Source organism: Mobula birostris, chromosome 8 (assembly GCF_030028105.1).
Source record: "Mobula birostris isolate sMobBir1 chromosome 8, sMobBir1.hap1, whole genome shotgun sequence".
Classification (NCBI taxonomy): Eukaryota; Metazoa; Chordata; class Chondrichthyes; order Myliobatiformes; family Myliobatidae; genus Mobula; species Mobula birostris.
Genome location: NC_092377.1, coordinates 69,780,318 through 69,801,493, shown reverse-complemented (window position 1 = coordinate 69,801,493; position 21,176 = coordinate 69,780,318). Strand labels below are relative to the sequence as shown.

Below are 21,176 nucleotides of genomic sequence, written 5' to 3'. Positions count from 1 at the left end.
GACTCCTCCAGTTTCGTGGTCCCAGCTCCTTCTTCTTAATGACTGCTTCCTGTACAATTTCCAGTTTTCCCATTTCATTTAGGCTGTCAATGATCATCTTCAGGTCTCCTTCAAACTTCCGCTCCCCTCTCTCATTTCTCTGTTGGCCCTAGTCAGGCAGCTTCCTTTGTCTTCCCCTATGTGCAAGTCTTCCAACTTGTTCTGGATCAATTTCTCCAGTTTCTGCTCGGAATTTTGTTTGTGTTGCTCTGGATTTCCAGCATCTGCAAACTGTCTTGTGTTTTTATCTCTCTCAATTTTTTTTTATGACCTGGAGTTAAGAAGGAGGAATGTATGTAAATTATTTTTACTTACTGTTAATTTTTTTTTACATCTTTAATAATAATTTGGAACAATTTTATGTTTTTGAATATCTCCTAATTATCAGTCTTTTAAAAATGTAACTCACTGGCTTTTGACAATGTATAAAACTCCACCCCTATGAATTGCTATCAGTGTTCTATAGGTGGTGCATTTAGCAGTGATCTGCTTGAAGCCTACTTGCTGCTAATGCCACTGCTGTGTCTCACTGTCTGTCTCATGTTTTAGAGGGTCAGGCTAATGAGCCCTCTGCAGAGTCAAGTAAGTGCTTGAGTTATAGGGACTGTGGGTACCAAGTCCAGCACGATTAAGATGCATTGCATTTTAATTTTATCAATATTCATATCATTGCAGACAAATCAAGAATGGACTTGGATCAAGTACCCAAGGTAATGCATAGTCTTTTAATTACTTTATCAAGATCTAGACACTACCATTATCCTTACATACCAGAAGTTATGCGAAATCAGAATCTGATGTGATATCAGCAGGAGATATCGCTAAATTGCAAATGCAAGCAGAACAGCAGCACTTGTTCTAGTGATTCCTGGGCCCAGCAGGCACTTCCTATTTGTGTCTCCCTGGAGGCAGTGGCAGCAGAAAGAGAGAAGTCTGAGAGGATCATCTTCAATACACTCTCATAATGTTTGGAGGGAACCAGAAATAAGCTAGAATTGAGCCTACTTAACATTGACAATGCAGCATTTGAGATTTTTTTAAAAATTTGCTCCATTTGCTTAAAAAAATTCCGCACAAATCAGTCATGTTTGTTATCTTTCAATCAAATGTGGATTAGCTGTTCATGCTTTGAAGGAGCCACTTCTCACCATGAAGGCAGCTCTGAATTTTGCCATGTTTTGATGCTTGGAATGAAGTCTTTATTTAACAGCTTAAATCTTGCTGTTATTTAATGACATCTCATTGTTAATTACGTTGTGATCTTTAGCTTTGGCATAATGTTACATTGATTTAAATAGAAACAATCAATACAAAAGGTACTGAATATTGTTTATATTTTATCTTACAGATATTTCTGAAGTCAGACTTTGCTCTGGAAGATCCTCTAACATTCTCATCTGTCTTACCCTGGTCACATTTTGGTGGTCAACATGAAGCTGGTGTGAAAGGAGCTCGTGATGGTGCATCTTCCAGGTTATTACAGGAAAAGGTACTAGAATCATAAGTTGTTACCCTTGAAGAAATTTTGACTTTTCTTGTTTTCTCTTTTAAGATGCGAAAATCTGATGATTTAGTAGAGTTTCCCAGTCAATTGAGGTAGCACTAATATCTAGTGGCGATGAAAAGTAGATAACTTATCATTATTCATTTTTGAAATGTGGACATCACTGTAGAGGTCAGCATTTGTTGCCCATCCCTAAGTGCCTGTGAAAGCAATCACATTCCTGGGTCGAATAACATATGTAGGCCAGATCAGACCAAATAAGGATGCTAGATTCCTTTCCTGAAGGACATCAGTGACCCAGACGGACTTTGCAACAATCATGAAACTTTTAAGTTGCTCTAGCATTTTATGTGTGTTGTCATGAAACTTCTACTTTGTTTCTCTCAATTCAAATGCTGTCTGACCTGCTGAAGTATCAGCATCTTGTTTTAGTTATATTAAAATGTCCATGTTAGAATGATGATATCAAGTACAGCTGTACTGTTTTTCCATCTTCCATGATAAGAGGTTAAATTGGTGAACATAGGAAAACCCTTCCATGAATGTAAATTTTACAGTGTCCAGGGAATAACTTAATCATAATGAGCCATGGTACAACATGGCCCAGCAAATTGATTCAAAATGCCACCTGGAAGTAAAGGTTTAAGGATCAGATTAATTGAATTACCTTTATCTTTGTTGTGTGATATGTTATCATCTATAAATCTAGATGTAAGACCTATTTTTGGATCGTCTATCAATATGGTCTTTTCTGAATGAAATGACTGCTTAAATTTAAAATCCAGGCATCTCTATGGCTCTCTTTGACTTGTTTTATGTGGTATTTGGTTTCATTAGAATCTACATATTCATCTAGGTCAGGTCTATGGCTAAAAGCTAGAGAAAACCCAATTCTACTAAAGAACAATAGACATGAGTAGCTTCATTTGTTTTTTTTTTCTTTAAATTTATTTTTTGAGAACTGGTCTTTGATGAATCTACTCAGCCAAGTTTCCTTGGATCCCATGCCTCATGGCTTTCTGGATGAGCCTTCCATGGGGAATCTCAACAAATGCTGTGCTAAAATCTGTAGAAACTACATCCATCACTCTACCTTTGTCAATTTTTTTCATCGCTGCTTTGAAAAAGTCAGTCAGACTTAAGCGGCATGACCTACCTCTCACAAAGCCATGCTAACTATCTCTGATAAGACCATGCTTCTCATATATCCTTTCTCTAAGAATCCTCTCTAATAGTTTGCCCACCACTGACATAAGACTCATTTATCAGTACTTCCAAGGATTATTCCCATTACATTTCTTGAACAACAGAACAAAATTTGCCATCCTCCAATCCTCTGTTACCGCTCCTGTAGCCAGGGAGGATGTATAGATCACAGTCTCTTCCCTAGCTTCCTATAGTGACCTGGAATATATCCCATACAGCCTCAAGGACTTGTCTATCCTAATGTTTTTTAGAAGCTCCAACATTATCTGTTCCTTAACCTCAATGTGCTTTAGCACATCACCTATTGTACATCGACCTCACATTTGTTAGTTCCTCTTTCTAGTAAACACTAAAGCAAAATGTTCATTTGAACCTCACTCACTTCCTGTGCTTCCAGGCACACATTTCATCCTTTATCCTTGAATGGCCCTATCCTCAGACTAATCACCCTACTGTTCTTCACTATGTGCATAACATCTTGGGATTTTCCATTATCCTACTTGCCAGGATCCTCTCATATCTTCTTGTAGCTCCTAAGTCTTTTCTTAAGAGCCTTCCTGGCTACCTAATAATTCTCAAGAGTCCTGCCTGTAATTTGCTTCCTAAAGCTTGAGTATGCTTCCTTCTCCCTCTTGACTAAATGTTTCATCTCTCTTGTCAACCATGGTTCCTTCTCCCTACCTTGCTTCCACTGGCTCAATAGAAGAAACCTACCTAGAACTCCATGCAAGTATTCCCTAAACAACCTCAGCATTTCTTCTGTGCCTTTAGAAACCATAGAAACCAAACTACAGCACAGAAACAGGTCTTTTGGCCCTTCTTGGCTGTGCCGAACCATTTTCTACCTAGTCCCACTGACCTGCACACGGACCATATCCCTCCATACACCTCCCATCCATGTATCTGGCCAACTTATTCTTAAATGTTAAAAAAGAACCCGCATTTACCACCTCGTCTGGCAGCTCATTCCATACTCCCACCACTCTCTGTGTGAAGAAGCCCCCCCTAATGTTCCCTTTAAACTTTTCCCCCCTCACCCTTAACCCATGTCCTCTGGTTTTTTTCTCCCCTTGCCTCAGTGGAAAAAGCCTGCTTGCATTCACTCTATCTATACCCATCATAATTTTATATACCTCTATCAAATCTCCCCTCATTCTTCTACGCTCCAGGGAATAAAGTCCTAACCTATTCAACCTTTCTGTGTAACTGAGTTTCTCAAGTCCCGGCAACATCCTTGTAAACCTTCTCTGCACTCTTTCAACCTTATTTATATCCTTCCTGTAATTTGGTGACCAAAACTGAACACAATACTCCAGATTCGGCCTCACCATTGCCTTATACAACCTCATCATAACGTTCCAGCTCTTATATTCAATACTCCGATTAATAAAGGCCAATGTACCAAAAGCTCTCTTTACGACCCTATCTACCTGTGACGCCACTTTTAGGGAATTTTGTATCTGTATTCCCAGATCCCTCTGTTCCACTGCACTCCTCAGTGCCTTACCATTAACCCTGTATGTTCTACCTTGGTTTGTCCTTCCAACATGCTATGAAAACATTTGTTCCCAATTTACACTCTCAAATTCTTTCCTAATACTATCATAATTAGCCCTCCCCCAGTTAAGTACTTTCCCATGCCATCTGCTCTTATCCTTGTCCATGCTATGTTAAAGGTCAGGAAGTTGTGGTCACTATCCCCAGAATGCTTACCCATCAAGAGGTTTGTCTGACCAGGCTCATTGCTTAGTGCTAGATACAGTGTGGCTACTCTTCTAGTCGGCCTGTCCACATATTGCATCAAGAATCCTACTTTGACTTGCTAAACAAATTCTGCCCCATCTAAAACTTTTGCACTTAGGAGGTGCCAATCAATATTATAGAAGTTAATGGCACCCATGACAACAATTCTGTTATTTCTGTCATATTTCCAAAATCTACCTCTTGATCTGCACCTCACTGCCTCTTTTGCTGTTGATGGGGTCTGTGGAATACTCCTAATAGACCGATTGCTTCCTTCCTGTTTCTGCCTTCCACCCTCTCTGACTCATCAGATGATCCCTCCACAGAGTCCTCCCTTTCTCGCATATAGTCCATTTGATTTCTGTCTTATGGATAGTAAAAAAAAAAGGCCCTGGAAAATTGGGAGGTTAGTCACTTGCTGCAAGATATATACTGGTAGCTTCTAACCTCCTCTGATCGCCATGGTATTTATGATTGATCGAGTTGAGTTTCTTGTTATCAAGATATGCAGGAACCATTTGTAGAGGACTCAGCAATGGTAATAATATTGAATATCAAGGGTATGTGGAGATGTCATTGCCTAGTACTTAAACAGTTAAGGTTTGGATATGTAAATATTTGAACTTTTACTGGCCATTTCAAAGGGTCCTTTCAATTATTTTCAGGATATTTCCAGAAAAGTAAGATGCAGACTGACTAGTGATGTCAATGGATGAAATTGCTGCCCTTGCCAAGGTTTTCAGTAGCGGCCGTTACAAAATTAGTCGTCTTTTTTTTTCATTAGTGAGTAGCACTGCAGAGGAAAAGCAACCATTTGAAGTTTAAACAAGATGGGAAATAACAAATTGAATACAGCTGGCAATTAGCTTATTGGCATTGAAACAGTGAGATCTGCAGTTTGCAGCTAGAAGTGAGCTTGCAAATGACAAGGGAATATTCTTGACGTGGAAGATTTGTCTTGGGGTTGGGAGAAGAATTGATGGAAGCTAAGTAGATGATGCCTATCTTGATGGAAGATACATTTTTGAGATCTATTTCCTTATAAAGTGATTCTACTGAGGTATTTAAGGGTGGGAAGGACTAGGGGATAGAAGAGGTTATCTTTATAATAAGTGATTGAAGCAGAGTAGAGCTTAATATGAGTAGAGCAATAGAAGTGATGGTTAGGCCATTGTTCAAAGTTAATTCATTATTAAAGTACATTAATGTCACTCTAAACAACCCTGAGATTAATTTTCTTGCGGCATATTCAGTAAAATTCAAGGATTGAATCAGTAACATTCAGCACCTAACAGGACAGACAAACAACCAATGTGCGAAAGACAACAGATTGTGCAAATACCGAAGAAAAATAAATCAATAAAATAAGCAATAAAAATCAAGAACATGAGGTGAGTCCTTGGAAGTGAGTCCATAGGTTGTGGGATCAGTTCAGTGACAGGGCGACTGAAGTTGAGTGAAAAATTCTTGAAGGTGGCAATAAATAAAACATGCTTCCAAGCTCTTTTTATTAATCTGTGAAGTTTTGAATGGCCGTACTTTTAAGATTTTGATGCATTTTTGTTTCGCAGTTAAGCCATTATTTGGATGTTGTGGAAGTGAACATAGCTCATCAGATTTCTCTCCGTTCTGATGCCTTTTTCCATGCTATGACCTCTCAACATGAATTGCAGGACTACCTCACCAAAACCTCTCAAGCTGTAAAAATGCTTCGTGACAAAATTGCCCAGATTGACAAAGTGACATGTGAAGGATCGTTGCAAATATTGAGACTTGCTGTGACTAGAAATAACTGTGTAAAATTATATAATAAACTAAAATTAATGGCTACAGTGCATCAAACACAGCCTACAGTACAGTTGTTACTGTCCACTTCTGAATTTGTTGGGGCACTGGATCTAATTGCAACAACGCAGGAGGTGCTGCAACAGGAGCTTCAAGGAATTCATAGTTTCAGGTATAGAATACTGGAAAAATCACTTTTTATCAACTGTATTGTCTTTATTTTCTGCATACTTAACTTTAGAGCATATAATAAAGCCTCATGCTACTCCTTTAAAGCACTTTGTTTTTACCGTCAACTGAATTTTTAACTTAAAGCCACTAAAAATAATTATTAACAAGATGTAGCTGGACAATTTGCTGCTAAGTAAAGGGAAGAAGCGGCTCCAGGTTGAAGTTTGCTAAAATCACTTTTTTTTTGATAATGGGTTTCTGTACTGCAGTGATAATTTAGTGCTTAGACAGTAAGAAAATAAGTTTTGGAAACTAAGCAGTAAAAATGTTAAATGTTAAAAAAGCCCAGTGGTCCAAGCCAGTGGTTTAGTTTGTCCGGAGGTTGGAGGCTCAGATGCAGATTGTCCTGGAGTTGGAGGCCTGTCTGTGTGTGAGTGGGTGTGTGGAGGGAGGAAGGGGGCTTGTTTTGCTGCTGTGATGTTATCGCTTTTGCTTGTATTATTCTGCTGAACATTGTGATCATGCTATGTTGATACAGAATGTATGGTGACACTTGTGAGCTGCCCTCAGCACATTCTTAGGTTGTATTGAAATTAATTTTATTATCAAAGTACCTACGCGCCACCATATATAACCCTGAGATTAGTTTTCTTGCTGGTATTCACAATAAATACAAGAAACACTATAGGATCAGTGAAAGACCATGCCCAACAGGAGGGACAATCAGTGTGCAAAAGATAACAAGCTGTGCCGATACAGAAAGGGAAAAAAAACTGATAATAAATAAATAAGCAACAAATTTCGAGAATATGAGATGAAGAGCCCTTGAAAGGGTGTCCATGGGCTGTGGTAACAGTTCACTGATGGGATGAGTGAAGTTATCCGCTCTGGTTCAAGAGCCTGATGGTTGGGGGGTAATAACTGTTCCTGAGCCTGGTGGTATGAGTCCTGAAGCTCTTGCACCTTTTTTCTATTGGCAGCAGTGAGAAGAGAGCATGGCCTGGGTGGTGGGGGACCTTGATGCTGGATGGTGCTTTCCTGCAATAGTACTCTGTGTAGATGTGCTCAGTGGTAGGGAGAGCTTTACCTATGACCGGGCTGTATCGAATATTTTTGGCTTTTCTGTTCAAGTGCATTGGGGTTTTCATACCCAGGACGTGATGCAACCTGTTAATATACTCTCCATCACACATCTATAGTTTTAGATGACATGCATAATATTCACGAACTTTGAAGGAAGTAGAGGTGATTGTGCTTTCTTTGTAATGAAATGGTAACCACAATGAATTTAAAGTTGCTGACCCTCTCCACCTTTGATCCTCCAATGAGAAGAGGCTCATGGACCTCTGGTTTCCTCCTCCTGAAGTCAATAATCAGCTCTTTGGTCTTTCTGACATTGAGTGAGAGTTGGTTGTAGGGGCACCATTTAGCCAGATTATCAGTCTCCCTCCTCTATGCTGATTCGTCACCACCTTCGATTCAGCCAACAACGGTGTGTCTCACAGTCATAAGCGTAAAGCGAGCAGAGCAGGTGGCTAAGCGTACAGCTTGTGGTGCTCCTATGTGGATGGAGATTGTGGAGATGTTGCCAATCCACACTTAGTGGGGTCTGTAAGTGAGGAAATTGATGATCCAATTGCACAAGGAGGTATTGAGACCTATTGATTAGTTTTGAGGGGATGTTAATGTTGAATGCTGAGCTATGGTCAATGAAGAGCATCCTGATATATGCATCTTCACTGTCCAGATGTTCCAGGGTTGAGTGAAGAGCCAATGAAATAGCATCTGTTGTGGAGCTGTTGCTCCAGTAGGCAAATTGGAGCAGATCCAAGTTGCTTCTCAGGCAGGTTCATCACCAGTCCCACAAAGCACTTCATCACAGTGGACGTGTTACTGGGCAATAGTCATTGAGGCAGTTTACCACATTCTTCATAGGCACTGTTATAATTGAAGCTTACTTGAAGCAGGTGGGAACCTCAGACTGCCAAAGCGAGAGGTTAAAGATATCAATGAATATTCCAGCCATCAATCAGCACAGGTCTTTAATACTCAGTCAGGTGACCCATCTGAGCCAGATGCTTTCCATGGGTTCATCCTCACGAAGGATGCTCTCACATCGGCCTCAGAGACTGGAAATCACAGGGCCATTGGGTGCTGTGGGAGGTCAGGAAGGTGTCGCTATCAAAGCAAGCACGAAAAGCATTGAGCTCATCTGGGAGAGAGCCTTGTTGTCATCTATGTCTCTTCATTTCATGTTGTAGGAAGTGGTGGCATTCAAGCCCTGCCGCAGCTGTTGAACATCCTTCAGTGATTGAAGTTTGATCTCTTCGCATGTAAGATGGCTTTCCAGAGATTGTATCTGACCCCCTTGTATTTTATTGGGTCACTAGATCTGAATGCCACTGATCTGCCCCTCAGTAGATTGCAGACTTCATGGTACACCCAGGGCATCTGATTAGGAAGACTAAACAATAATGTAAGGACACACATACCTACGACTGTTTATACAAAGTCTGTGACAATCATGGTATATTGGGCTCAGATCCTTTGAGGAGTCTTGAACATGGTTCAGTCCACCTATTCGAAGCAATCCCATAGCCAATCCTCTGCCTCCTGTGACCACCACTTTGTTGTCCTTATCGCTGGGTAAACCAAGTGATCAGATTTCCCGAAGTACGGTCCAAGCATGGAGTAGTAGACATTCTTAATCGTAGCATAGCAATGATCAAGTGTGTTGGGACCCATGGTGCTGCAGGTGATCTAATGATCATAATTGGCCTCATAATTGGGCAGAGATTTCTTCAAGCAAGTCTGATTGAAATCCCCGACAATGATTTGAAAGGCGTCGGAGTCGGTAGTTTCTTGTTTGCTGATGGAGGCACTCAGTACTTCAAGTTGGCGGTTAAAACAAGTGACACATTTCACTGTGTGTTTCGATGTTCAAGTGATAAAGGAATCTGAATCTGAATTGTCATGCTGGAGTTGTCTCCACTTGGTTTAAAACCTAGAGTGCAGAGAATGAGGGAAATGGTAGATTAAAATAGTGGTCCAGAATTTAGAAGTGAATATTCATAAATATTTTGAGAATTATTGCAATAATAAATGGATTTTAAATTACAGGAGCAAAACTGCCCAGATAATATCTATCAGCGTTATTTGAATGAAACAAGACAGCTGCATGCTTCTTGTGATTAAAATTCAGTGAGTCTAGAGGGGAGTAGTTATCCCTTTATGACCTAATTCAGAAAAGGCAATTAAACTATGTATTTAGTAAATCTGGGAAGAACTTTGTTATACTTACGCAAATACAGGGAAGCTTGTGCGAATAAAGTTCGAAATGAGCATTTTTCAATTACTCAAAAAACAAAACTCTTCAACCAAACTTGTGCATTGTTACTAATTCCATGGTTAATTGTAGAGTGATTAAATTGGTTTTATCATTCAAGTATAATCTTGTACACGGATTGTTTTTTTCACCTTTTTAGATAGTTAAATTGGAATGATTTATTGTTAATGATAATGTATAAACAGGGATTAAAGTTAATGAAATTAGTAAATTTTAGGATAGAAATATCATCCGCTTAATGCATTATTCAAAGTTCATTGTTAAAATATTTTATGTTTATTTAATTATTGTACAGATTCCTGATATCTCCATGTAAAGAATCTGAAGATGAATCAGTTCTTGCTTTAGGAAGATTGCACACAAATTACAATTGTTTTTGGCCATTTGCAGCTCAGTGATGACAGGCACCTCATCGGGTTTTGGGGCTGCTTAGTTACCTTTATGGCATGCATTTTATGCAACATTATCTTTACTTTTTTCTAGCTTCTATGAATGGAAAACCTTTGCCACAATATAATTGTGAAAAAATTGATATGAGTTAACTCTAACTGGAAAATCTACGTTGCCTTTCATCATCAAGAGCTGCTGTTGAGTTACTGAAAAGATTTTTTGTAATTATTTTCCTAGTAACTGGAATTTCTACAGAATACAAGATTTTAACTTTTCTGGTTTGTTATGTGTGAGGCAAATCTGATGAGGAATAATTGCTAAACAACACATGCAGTACCTGCAGGAACAGATCACAAAATGCCAAATTGAATGTTTGCAGTGATGTCTTATAAAGTACCCTCATCTGACTGGCTGGCACTTAGAAGTCATAATTACACCACGCTCTTCACTCTAATTCCTCACAGACTCCAGATTACCATGCCAAGTAGTGCCAGACTAAACGTTCTCTTTTTTGCTTCATGTTGTGAAACTACAGGAGTCCCAAAAGAATTTTATTTAAAGCCTGGGTGGATGAATACTGGACCCCTAGGACTGGTGGACCAAATCCCTGTTCCCCTTATCCTATACTAACTTCGAATGTTTTATTTTGCTGATAAATATTGCATATCTTTTTCCTTTTTATCAGTGTACTTTTGCTTTGCTATAATATATTTCTTCTTTATACCAAATTAAATATTACCCCCCCCCCCCATTTTGTTATGGTCGGTTGGTAGACGTGCTGAAATGTTAAGGTCCAGCCCATGATCTAATGATTTAAATCTGACATGATGCCATGCCATTTTATTCCATTATTTGCTCTGAGCAAACTGACTTGTAATTGTGCATTTCTTGTACAGTTGAAATAATGTACCGAGAGTGCAAATATTTTTGTAGGAATTTATTACTAAACAAAAGTTATGAACAAATAACTTTTACACATGTTCTTTACCTAAAAGATAATGTGAATGGTAGGTAATTGTATTATTTTGCGCATTTGGAAAAATATATGATAAATAGAGTAAAACTTCTGAATGGACAGAATCGTTTCTCACAGGTTTTAAATTCTCTTCATGTCCTTGGATCTTTCTGTCCTTTTTCCGTCTCTGTGAGATGTCCATGCACTAGGTTATGCCTAATCTTTTCCTTTTTGGCTATGTCAGTTTCCTCTACTACTGGGTTTCATGCATTTATTGCTTTAAATTAAATGTGTAAGGATGAAATATCATTTATAAAATATTATGTAAATTGAAGTTTTCATCTATCTTGGATACTGTAGAATATGAACACTTTCCTCTTTTGTTTACTTCCTTTACATTTATTTCTCTTTCTACACTCCTGACTAGCCATGCACAACTCCAACACCATCCGTAAATTTGTCAATGATATCATTGTTGTTGGTAGAATCTCAGATGGCAATCAGGAGGCTTGCAGGAGTGAGCTAAATCAACTAGCTGAGTGCTTTTGCAACAACAGCCAACAGTATCTGCAAGACCGGGGATCTATCCTGTGCCCATCACATTGATGAGGTCACAAAGAAGGCATGTCAGGGGTTCTACTTTGTTAGCATTTTGAGGGATTTGGTATGTCACCATGCAAATTTCTATCAATGTATGGTGGAGAGCATTCTGATTAGTTGAGTCACAGCCTGGTTTGGAGCCTCCAATGCAGAGGAACAGAAGAGGCCGCAGTGGTTTGTAGAATCAGCCAGCTCCGTCATTGGCACAGCCCTCTTCAACAGATGGTGCCTCAGAAAAATGGCATTCATCATGGAGGACCCTCTCTATCACTATCCTTGGGCTGTGTAAGTTGTTTAGAAGCAGTAATGCTCAAAACATTTCAGTATTATTTGTGTAGGTCTTACAGAAGAAGGTTGGGTGTTTTGTTATGCTAATGTGTGAATGAGCTATCAGTCTGGGTACAGTCCATGACTTAATGCTTTTAGAAAATTAGATTTTTTTAAAGCTTTTATTCACTATAATTTTTCTACTGTCTTTTCTCCTTTCTCCAGATATTTTCCTTCAAATGTGTCTCAATTTTATGATGTCTCTTGTATCATTGGTAGAGTGAGACTTCAGTTATTGTTGGCTATGTAATTTTCATGAATTCAGACAATGAACCTCGTATTGATCATAATAAAAGGTATCTTGGGTATTAGTAACTCATTTAATTGACTTCTAGAAGAAATCATTATTGGGACATCTAATCATTTTATTGAAATGGATTTGGTTAAATGAAGATACTCTTGCTGAAGTATATTTCTCAGAATTAATATCAAAATTGTGCTATGATATGTTATGGCATTATTGTGGAATTGTAATGAGCTGTACTTCGTAGAATAGTTTTTTAAAAAGTTTAATCCTTTGTCTCTTAGTGCTTGAAGTATGATGAATTAAAAATACTAATTTATTAATGTATTTTGTCTTTTCCAGACACCTTGGTTCTCAGCTGTGTGAACTGGAAAGACTTATAGATAAAATGATGGTAGCAGATTTTTCTACATATGCTCATAGTGATTTAAATAGACCATTGGAAGATGATCAGATGTTAGAAGAGGTATGTAAAAATATTTACTTTAAATCAGTGGAATCTTTGAATTCTATATTTTTCAGTCTCTTTTGACCTTCACAGTCATAGAGCCTTGGAAGAGTACAGCACATGAACAGATTGAACCATTTAAAACTGCTTACTCCATCAACCTGCACCGGGACCATAGCCTTCCCATACCCTACCATCCGTGTACCTATGCAAACTTCTCTTAAATGTTGAAATCCAGTTTACATGCACCACTTGTGCTGGCGGTTCTTTCTATACTCTCAACGCTCTCTGAGTGAAGAAGATTCCCCTCACATTCCCCTTAAACTTTTCACCTTTCATCCTTAACCCATGAACTCTTGTTGTAGTCCCACCTCTATCAAATCTCCTCTCAATCTTCTACGTTCCAGGGAATAAAGTCCTAATCTATTCAATCTTTCCTTATAACTCAGGCCCTCCAGACCTGGCAACATCCTTGTAAATTTTCTTTGTACTCTTTTATCTTATTTGCATCTTACCTGCAGGTAGCTGACCAAAACTCCAAATTAGACCTCACTGCTGTCTATAAATCTTCAACGTATCATCCCATCTCCTGTACTCAATACATTGATTTATGAAGACTAATGTAAAGCTTTCTTTACGACCCTATCTACCTATTCTGCCACCTTCAATGAATTATGGACCTGTATCCCAGATCCATTTGCTCTACTGCACTCCTCAGGGCCCTACCATTTTCTGTGTAAGACCTACCTTGGTTGGTCCTACCAAAGTGTAACACCTCGTACTTGTCTGCATTAAATTCCTTCTGCCTTTTTTTCAGCCCATTTTTCCAGCTGGTCCAGATCCTGCTGCAAGCCATAATAGCCTTCCTCACTGTCCAATACACCCCAAATCTTGGTGTCATCTACAAATTTGCTGATCCAGTTAACCACATTATCATCCAGATCGTTGATATAATTGATGAAATAATTTTGAATAGTAGCCTCCAATATTGTGAGGAATGGTGAAAGCCACTTTATCACACAGCAAGCTCACCACCAACAAATTATCCCTTTTGTGTGATATTTATTGATGAATCATTCTTAATCAGGACAGGTATACTAAAATGACCATTTGCTGATTTATAATTCTGAGCTACCTCTTTCCCCAGTCAGAATATTTGCCATATGACGATTTGGCTGAAAAAGAAACTTAAGATTTTCTAGTCTTTCGTAGAATTCAGACGTTGATCCTAAAATTAACCGTATGAATTTCTTTCCAAAGTTACTCCACTGCTTCAGTAAGTCAGATCTGTGACATTGAAGCAGGGTTTATAAAGAATGTTTGAAGTGGTCAAATTATTGCTGTACTTTGTTGTAACTTTTGTCTTCAAGATATAGATGTAAGAGCAAGGATGTAATTTTGTTGAAAATGCTGAAGTGCAGAAGGGCGTATTTTCATTCAAGACACTGTAACCAATGCCATCATGGGATGCATTGTACAACTCTGAGAAATGAATATGCACAGGTTCCAGAATTAAACTAAGAAAAATTGAACTTGCATTTGGTATACCCTATAACAAAATTATTTACTACTCTAGAATTTTTCCCCAGTGGTTACCTTTGAGATGCATTATTTAGTGTGTAAACCAATATACCTGACCTTACATTGCTTGAAGCTGGCATGAACAAAGCGGAGTGTTTATTTCAAAACGATGATGATCCCTGGCCTCAAACATAATGATTAAATCTCCTTGCACTTAACCGGAATAATGGAGATTGGGGTGGTGGGGGGGGGGGGGGGGGATGGTGCGGGGCTGGGAGAGGAATTGACCTGAGAGGAAGAGCTTCAGAACTTTGTGTGTTTTGGTGCTGAATTTGAGTTTAGCTAGTACAAGCTGGTAAACCTCCCATTTAGTCAGTTCATAACTAGCCCATCTTCTTCAGCAAGAGAAACATTCAGATTCATAGCTTTTCAGACCAGTGTAGTTCATTCAAGGACATGTTTTACGTGAACATGGGATCAATAGTCAGAAAGCAATCAATGCAAATAGCTATGTCTTTTTCTGTTTCACCGTAGTATAAATATGTTCAAATTTTATACATAAAGTTCCAAATACTACATTTTGGTTTTTTATTTGCAAACCCAATCATTTAGTTTTGGTAGCCATTTTTGTTTTTAATTAATATATAGAAAGATATGTTTTTGAAAAAGTCTAGAGGAGACCAGAGTAAAATTACACACCTTGATAACTTTATTCAGTATTTTTTTTTAAAGGAGCGCTTAATATCTTTGGTTTTTGGGCTGCTAAGACAAAGAAAACTAGATTTTTTGGATATTTATCATGACAAGATGCTCATTGCTGCAAGAAACATCATTAAACAGGTACATTTTGACTTCTGTAATTAGTTTCTCTGGTATTGTTTTAGTACTGCTATATAAAAATCTGGCTTTGAGCTTAAGGTGTAACTGATATATCAGGTTATGTTTTATGCAATAAAAGTATAAAGATCCCAGCTCTTTTGACAATAAATTGAATAAAAATAAATACTGAATTTTCAGTGCACTTTAATTTAAGAAATAAAATGTAGACTGCCCCAGTACTTTGGTTTCTTGGTGACTGTATTGGGAACACTGAAGCTGCCATTAAATTGAGTTCAATGTGTTACTGACTGCCAGCTTTCTGTTAATGCTGTCAAGTCATAAGAAGATACAGTATTTATTAAAACTGGCTAACAGGCAAATAATATTAACACCTGCGTCTCAGGTGATTTGACTCAATCTTTAAATTAATTTATTTAGAGCAACATAAAATTGCAGTTTTATAGAAAATTACACAGGCAGTTTGTATTGTGAATAAACTTTTATGAGAGAGGGGAAGGGGTAACAGGGAACTGAAGACCAGTTAATGAAAGATCACTTGTCAATTAACTTAGGGAATCCATCAGCAGGAACTCAAACATCATATGAGTTTAGAAAAAAATAAATTAGATGTACAGTAACACACACAAAATGCTGGAGACACTCAGCAGGCCTGGCAGCATCTATGGAAAAGAGTACAGTCAGGCCGAGATCCTTCATCAGGACTGGAGAAAAAAGGATATGGAGTCAGATTTAGACGATACCTCTTCCCATCCTGTTGCTTGTAAAAATGCCATCCCCTTCTCTTAATTCCTCCATCTCCACCGCATTTGCTCTCTGAATGATACTTTTCATTCCAGAATGAAGGAGATGTCCTCCTTCTTCAGAGAAAGGAGCTTCCCTTTTTCCACCATCAATGCTGCCTTCAACCGCTTCTCTTCTATTTTTGTCCCTATGCCACCTCCCTCTCTACCATTCAGAGCCTAAACAGTCCTTCCAAGTGAAGCGACACTTCACCTATGAGTTTGTTGGGGTTGTCTACTGTATCTGTTGCTCCCGGTGTGGTCCCCTGTATATTAGTGAGACCCAAAGTAGATTGGGAGACCGCTTTGCTGAGCGTCTACACTACGTCTGCCAAAACAAGCAGGATCTCCCAGTGGCCCCCATCTTAATTCCACTTTCCATCCCCATGGCTTCCTCTACTGTTGCAATGAGGCCGCAATCAGGTTGGAGGAGCAACACCTTGTATTCTGTCTGGGTAGCCTCCAAGCTAGCAGCATGAACATTGATTTCTTAAACTTCCGATAATGCGCCAATGCGCCCCCCCCCCCCCCCCCAACATTCCCCATTCCCATTTCCCTCTTTCACATGCCCATCACCTCCCTTTGGTGCGCATCATCCTTTTCTTTCTTCCATGGCCTTCTGTCCTCTCCTACCAGATTCCCCCTTCTCCAGCCCTGTGACTCTTTCACCAGCGAAACATTTCCTTCCTCTTTACCTTCTCTGGATATTCATAATTTTGTACATCTCAACTAAATCTCTGCCTGGGTCATTTTCTTACAAAAAAAATGTGATTTAGTTAGTCGCTTCTCCAAACTAAATTTCTGCTCTTTTCCCAATCCTAGAACTTCCCGTTTTTTTATTTTTCAACTTGAAACAGTAACTCTGTTGCTTTCCCAATAGATTCATCTTGACCTGCTGAATATTTCCAGCCAATCAACTTTCCGGCTCTTAGCTCCATCCTACCCCCTCCTGTCTTCTCCTATCATTTTGGATCTCCCCCTCCCCCTCCCACTTTCAAATCTCTTACTATCTCTTCTTTCAATTAGCCCTGACGAAGGGTCTCGGCCCGAAACGTCAACTGTACCTCTTCCTATAGATGCTGCCTGGCCTGATGCATTCACTGGCATTTTTTATGTGTGTTGCTTGAATTTCCAGCATCTGTGGATTTCCTCGTGTTTGCGTTCTCTGTTTTATGTTAGGTTTTCAGGATCTGCAGTTTTTTTTTGGGGGGGTGGATATTCACTTGTTGAATTCATTACTACTTTTTCAACCTGCTCAATCTGAGGAAGTTCTACTTTACAATTGGGATTTCCATCAGTCCCTCTGCCTTCAACCTGAAATGTTAACTCTGTTTCTTCACACACAGATGCAGCCAGACCTGTTGTATATATCCAACATTTTCTATTTTTATTTTAGATTTCCCTTTTGTTGTGTGGATTTTCCCTGCCTCTTTTCACTTTCAAGCTGTTTTGTGTTTTTTTTTGAAAGATCAGCAACCTGAAATGTTTTATCTTTACTGCCACAGATGCAATTTACAGCTGAGTATTTCATGGAGATATATGGCAAAGAGTTAAACAGAGCATTTTATTTTCATATTTGGGAAGGCACTGGGGCCAGTCTTACTAAACAGTTTACAACTACATAATATCGTGCAATTTCTATTCTTGAACTTGAATTGTTAATATAAGCAATTTTCTACATCTAGAGGAGTGTGTGGATACTTATTTGTAAAATAAGTTCAAGGTTTTTGAACAATTCGAGAACTGAAGATTAGAAAAGACAATGAATTGCAATACAAAGTAGGTCACAATCTTATTGAATGGTGGAATTGGATTGAGGGACTGTACAGCTCACTTCTATTTAAGTTTTAATTTGCTATCCTTGTCATTGAAACTGTTAAATTATGCTTGGTAGTCCGATTGTTGTTTGGAAGTTACTTTTGAAATATTAAACATGTACCAAAGCTATAGTTTTATACACAGGCTAATCTCGGGCTCCCTGGTTGTGACTCCCTGTGTGTATATCTTGCAGATTGTGATTGAAACTATTGCACAAATGGATGAAATAGACACTGAAGTTGTTTTGAAGTAAGTAATTTAATCAAAATACAGTAAGTCATTCTGATGAGCTTGGCATCGTCAGTTGCTTCAGTTAGTGCTTAAGCAATTTCCCTGCTGGTTAAAAGTTATTTTAAAGTCACTTTTACTGATGATAACTTAACATAGTACTAATTAAGAATCTTTAAATCTGGATAAATTGCAATGCTCTGATTAAGTATGTCCCGGGATTTTAGGACAAGCAAAGACTCTGACAATAATTTTCCTCTCTCTTGCAACAGACATGTTGCTATCGGACTGGAAAGGGTCAATGATATTGTTAGTAAAAGGATAAAGGGTTAGACCAAAAAGCTACTGGTCAATTAACTTCATGGTGTTAATGGGGGGAAGAAACAGTGAAATGAAATGAATTATCTGGCGAAAGGCAGGTTACTTAAGAACTATTAACATGGGTTTGTTATGGGGCAAGTCATGTTTACCTGTCTTGGTTGAATTTTTTTTGAAGAGGGCTATCAGTGATGGTAACACACACAAAATGCTGGTGAACGCAGCAGGCCAGGCAGCGTCTATAGGAAGAAGTACAGTTGGCATTTCGTGTCGTGACCCTTCATCAGGACTAATGGAAAAAAGAGATAGTAAGAGATTTGAAAGTGGGAGGGGGAGACCTGAAATGATGGGAGCAGACAGGAGGGGGAGGGATGAAGCTAAGAGCTGGGAAGTTGATTGGCAAAAGGGATACAAGGCTGGAGAAGGGGGAGTATCAGAGGGTGGATGGCCTTGGAAGAAAGAATTCCGATACATTTTAATTCCATGTCTCATTCCCATTCTGATATGTCAATCTATGGCCTTCTCTACTGTCGAGATGAAGCCATACTCAAGTTGGAGGAACAACACCTTATATTCCGTCTGGGTAGCCTCCAACCTGATGGCATGAACATTGATTTCTCCAACTTCCGTTAATGCCCCACCTCCCCCTCGTACCCCATCCTTTATTTTTATTTATTTATTTTTCTCTTCTCTCTTTCTCTCTCACAATAACTCGTGCTTGTTCTCCTTCTTCCTCTGGTGCTCCGCTCCCCCTTTCTTTCTTATGTTTGAGGCCTCTGAGTAAAAAGTTGGCTGCTGATGTCAGAAGTGTGATAGTATAAATGGCCATTCCAAGGTATAGAAAGTTATCAATGGACTAACTAGATGGGTACAGGGTGGCAATTAGAATTCAGGTTGGAGAATTTGAGTTAATTTATTTGGGGCAGGCAAACAAGGTGAAGAAATATAGAGTAAATAGTTGGATACCAAGAAGTGTTCATCTTTGACCAATAGATGAGGTGGTTGGGAAATATGTGATATGTGCCTTTTTGGCTGAGGCATAGAATGTTAAAGCAGGAATGTCAAGACAAAACAATATATAAAAAAAAGCACTTAGGCCACAGCTAGGGTGTTGGTCATTAGATTACAAGAATTATGTGATAGCAATAACAGAGACTATTGAAGATGTTGGTCAAGCCTACTGAAACTGACTGGGCCGCATTTGTTTTTATTGGTATAAAAGCAACTGATGAGAAATATTTTTAAAAATCCCCAAAGAGCAATGGTGTCTGGAAATTATTGTTTTGAAAACATGATGAAAGCAAATCTCGTCACATTTAAAAGATTCCTGCATAATCGTTTGAAAAACCATAACCTATATGGCAAGTTGGAAAGTGAAATATCTTAAATGGTTCTATTGTTATCCATGAAAACAATGGGGTAAAAGGCCCCATTGTAATATTCACTGTTGGTTTCCTTGTCTTGCAGTTGTGCCTTAAAAAATAAAAAAAATAGCTTGGATTAGCCTTTGCTTTTCCACAGTATTCTGTATGTACATATCTCTATGAAGCTGCCAGTCATGAACCAAAAATGTGTAAATGGTAAATCAAAACTCTTCCATCATGAAATTAATTAAACATAGATTTATAATTATATTTAAGAAAATGTCTCATTGTTCCCCTTGGTTATTCCACAAACAAGAATCAGCCAGTCTTTCGATGCGTTAACTCTGGAATACTTCAGTCAAACGCAGTAATGGTTTGCTTAAAGAATGTAATTTCAATAATAAGGTATAGGAGCAGAACTGCATCATTCAGCCCCTCAACAATGTTCTGCAATGTTAACACGAGGAAATCTGCAGATGCTGGAAATTCAAGCAACACACACAAAATGCTGGTGGAATGCACACAAATGCAGCAGGCCAGGCAGCATCTAGTGCTGACGAAGGGTCTCGGCCTGAAACGTAGACTGTACCTCTTCCAGTAGATGTTGCCTGGCCTGCAGCATTTTGTGTGTGTTGCTCTGCAATGTTAGTTTGGTTGCTGCTGCTGTAGGCATCATCCATAAATTTGTTATATTGCTACTTTAATACTGGTTTTATGGCTGTCATGCATCTGAGTTGCACTTTTATACTGCTGGACATTGCTTGTACTGGCTGGTTATTTATTGTTTATTTATTTTATTTGTTGTTTTATAGCATTGAGTATGAGAGTTGCAAACTCATTTTCGGTGTATTGGTGCTGCATGACAAATTGTACTATGCAGTGACAATAAGGATATTTCAATTTCAATTAAAACTGGACAAGCTAACTATTAATTTTATTATCTTTCCTCAACACCAAGCAGTGATCAGTAATCATTTTCAATCTAAGGTTTTCATATTCTCAGAATGTATTCCCATGAGTTTACATGAATAAAAGAAACACTAATCTATCAGTATCTACCTTTTAAGGCTCGCAGATCAGATGCGAATGCTGAATTTTCCTCAGTGGTTGGATCTTCTGAAAAATATCTTTTCAAGCTTTATTAATTTTCTGAAGCGAGTTAAGGTAAGCATTAGGTACACTTAGGATGTTTCTAAGTCCATCTTTAAACAATTTTTGCTCAAAGAAATGTCAGTAATGCCCACGTAATTGACATCAGCCACCACTGTGACTTTTATATTTTAAAGTTGTGAACAGTGCAATAGAATTGCAGTTTATTTTTGACATGATGGTGGTTAGGCTTGGGTAATACAAAGACTGCTTATTCTTGTCATGTTTTATTTTTAAATATTGTTGTAATATATGTAGAAGAGTTGAATAAACTGTTTAAGATTTATTGATTATTTGCTTAATTTTCAGTCCTATATTTATATTACATAATGGTTAATTGGAACTGTTCTCAGGTATTGTCAGTTGAATGACTCCTATACACTTCCAAATAAATTAACAAA

At 38.4% G+C, this 21,176-nt stretch overlaps 1 protein-coding gene across 3 annotated transcripts in view; it reads left to right on the top strand.

The window, feature by feature from the left end:
• Positions 1 to 21,176, top strand: part of vps54 (VPS54 subunit of GARP complex) — a 90,995-nt gene that overhangs the window by 19,941 nt on the left and 49,878 nt on the right. For all 3 annotated transcript variants that reach the window (XM_072265411.1, XM_072265408.1, XM_072265409.1), the window contains 7 exons: positions 715 to 749; positions 1,388 to 1,528; positions 6,064 to 6,449; positions 12,653 to 12,776; positions 15,012 to 15,119; positions 17,910 to 17,965; positions 20,694 to 20,790. In XM_072265411.1, coding sequence (XP_072121512.1) covers positions 715 to 749; positions 1,388 to 1,528; positions 6,064 to 6,449; positions 12,653 to 12,776; positions 15,012 to 15,119; positions 17,910 to 17,965; positions 20,694 to 20,790 — 947 coding nt within the window. The remainder of the gene's footprint in view (positions 1 to 714; positions 750 to 1,387; positions 1,529 to 6,063; positions 6,450 to 12,652; positions 12,777 to 15,011; positions 15,120 to 17,909; positions 17,966 to 20,693; positions 20,791 to 21,176) is intronic.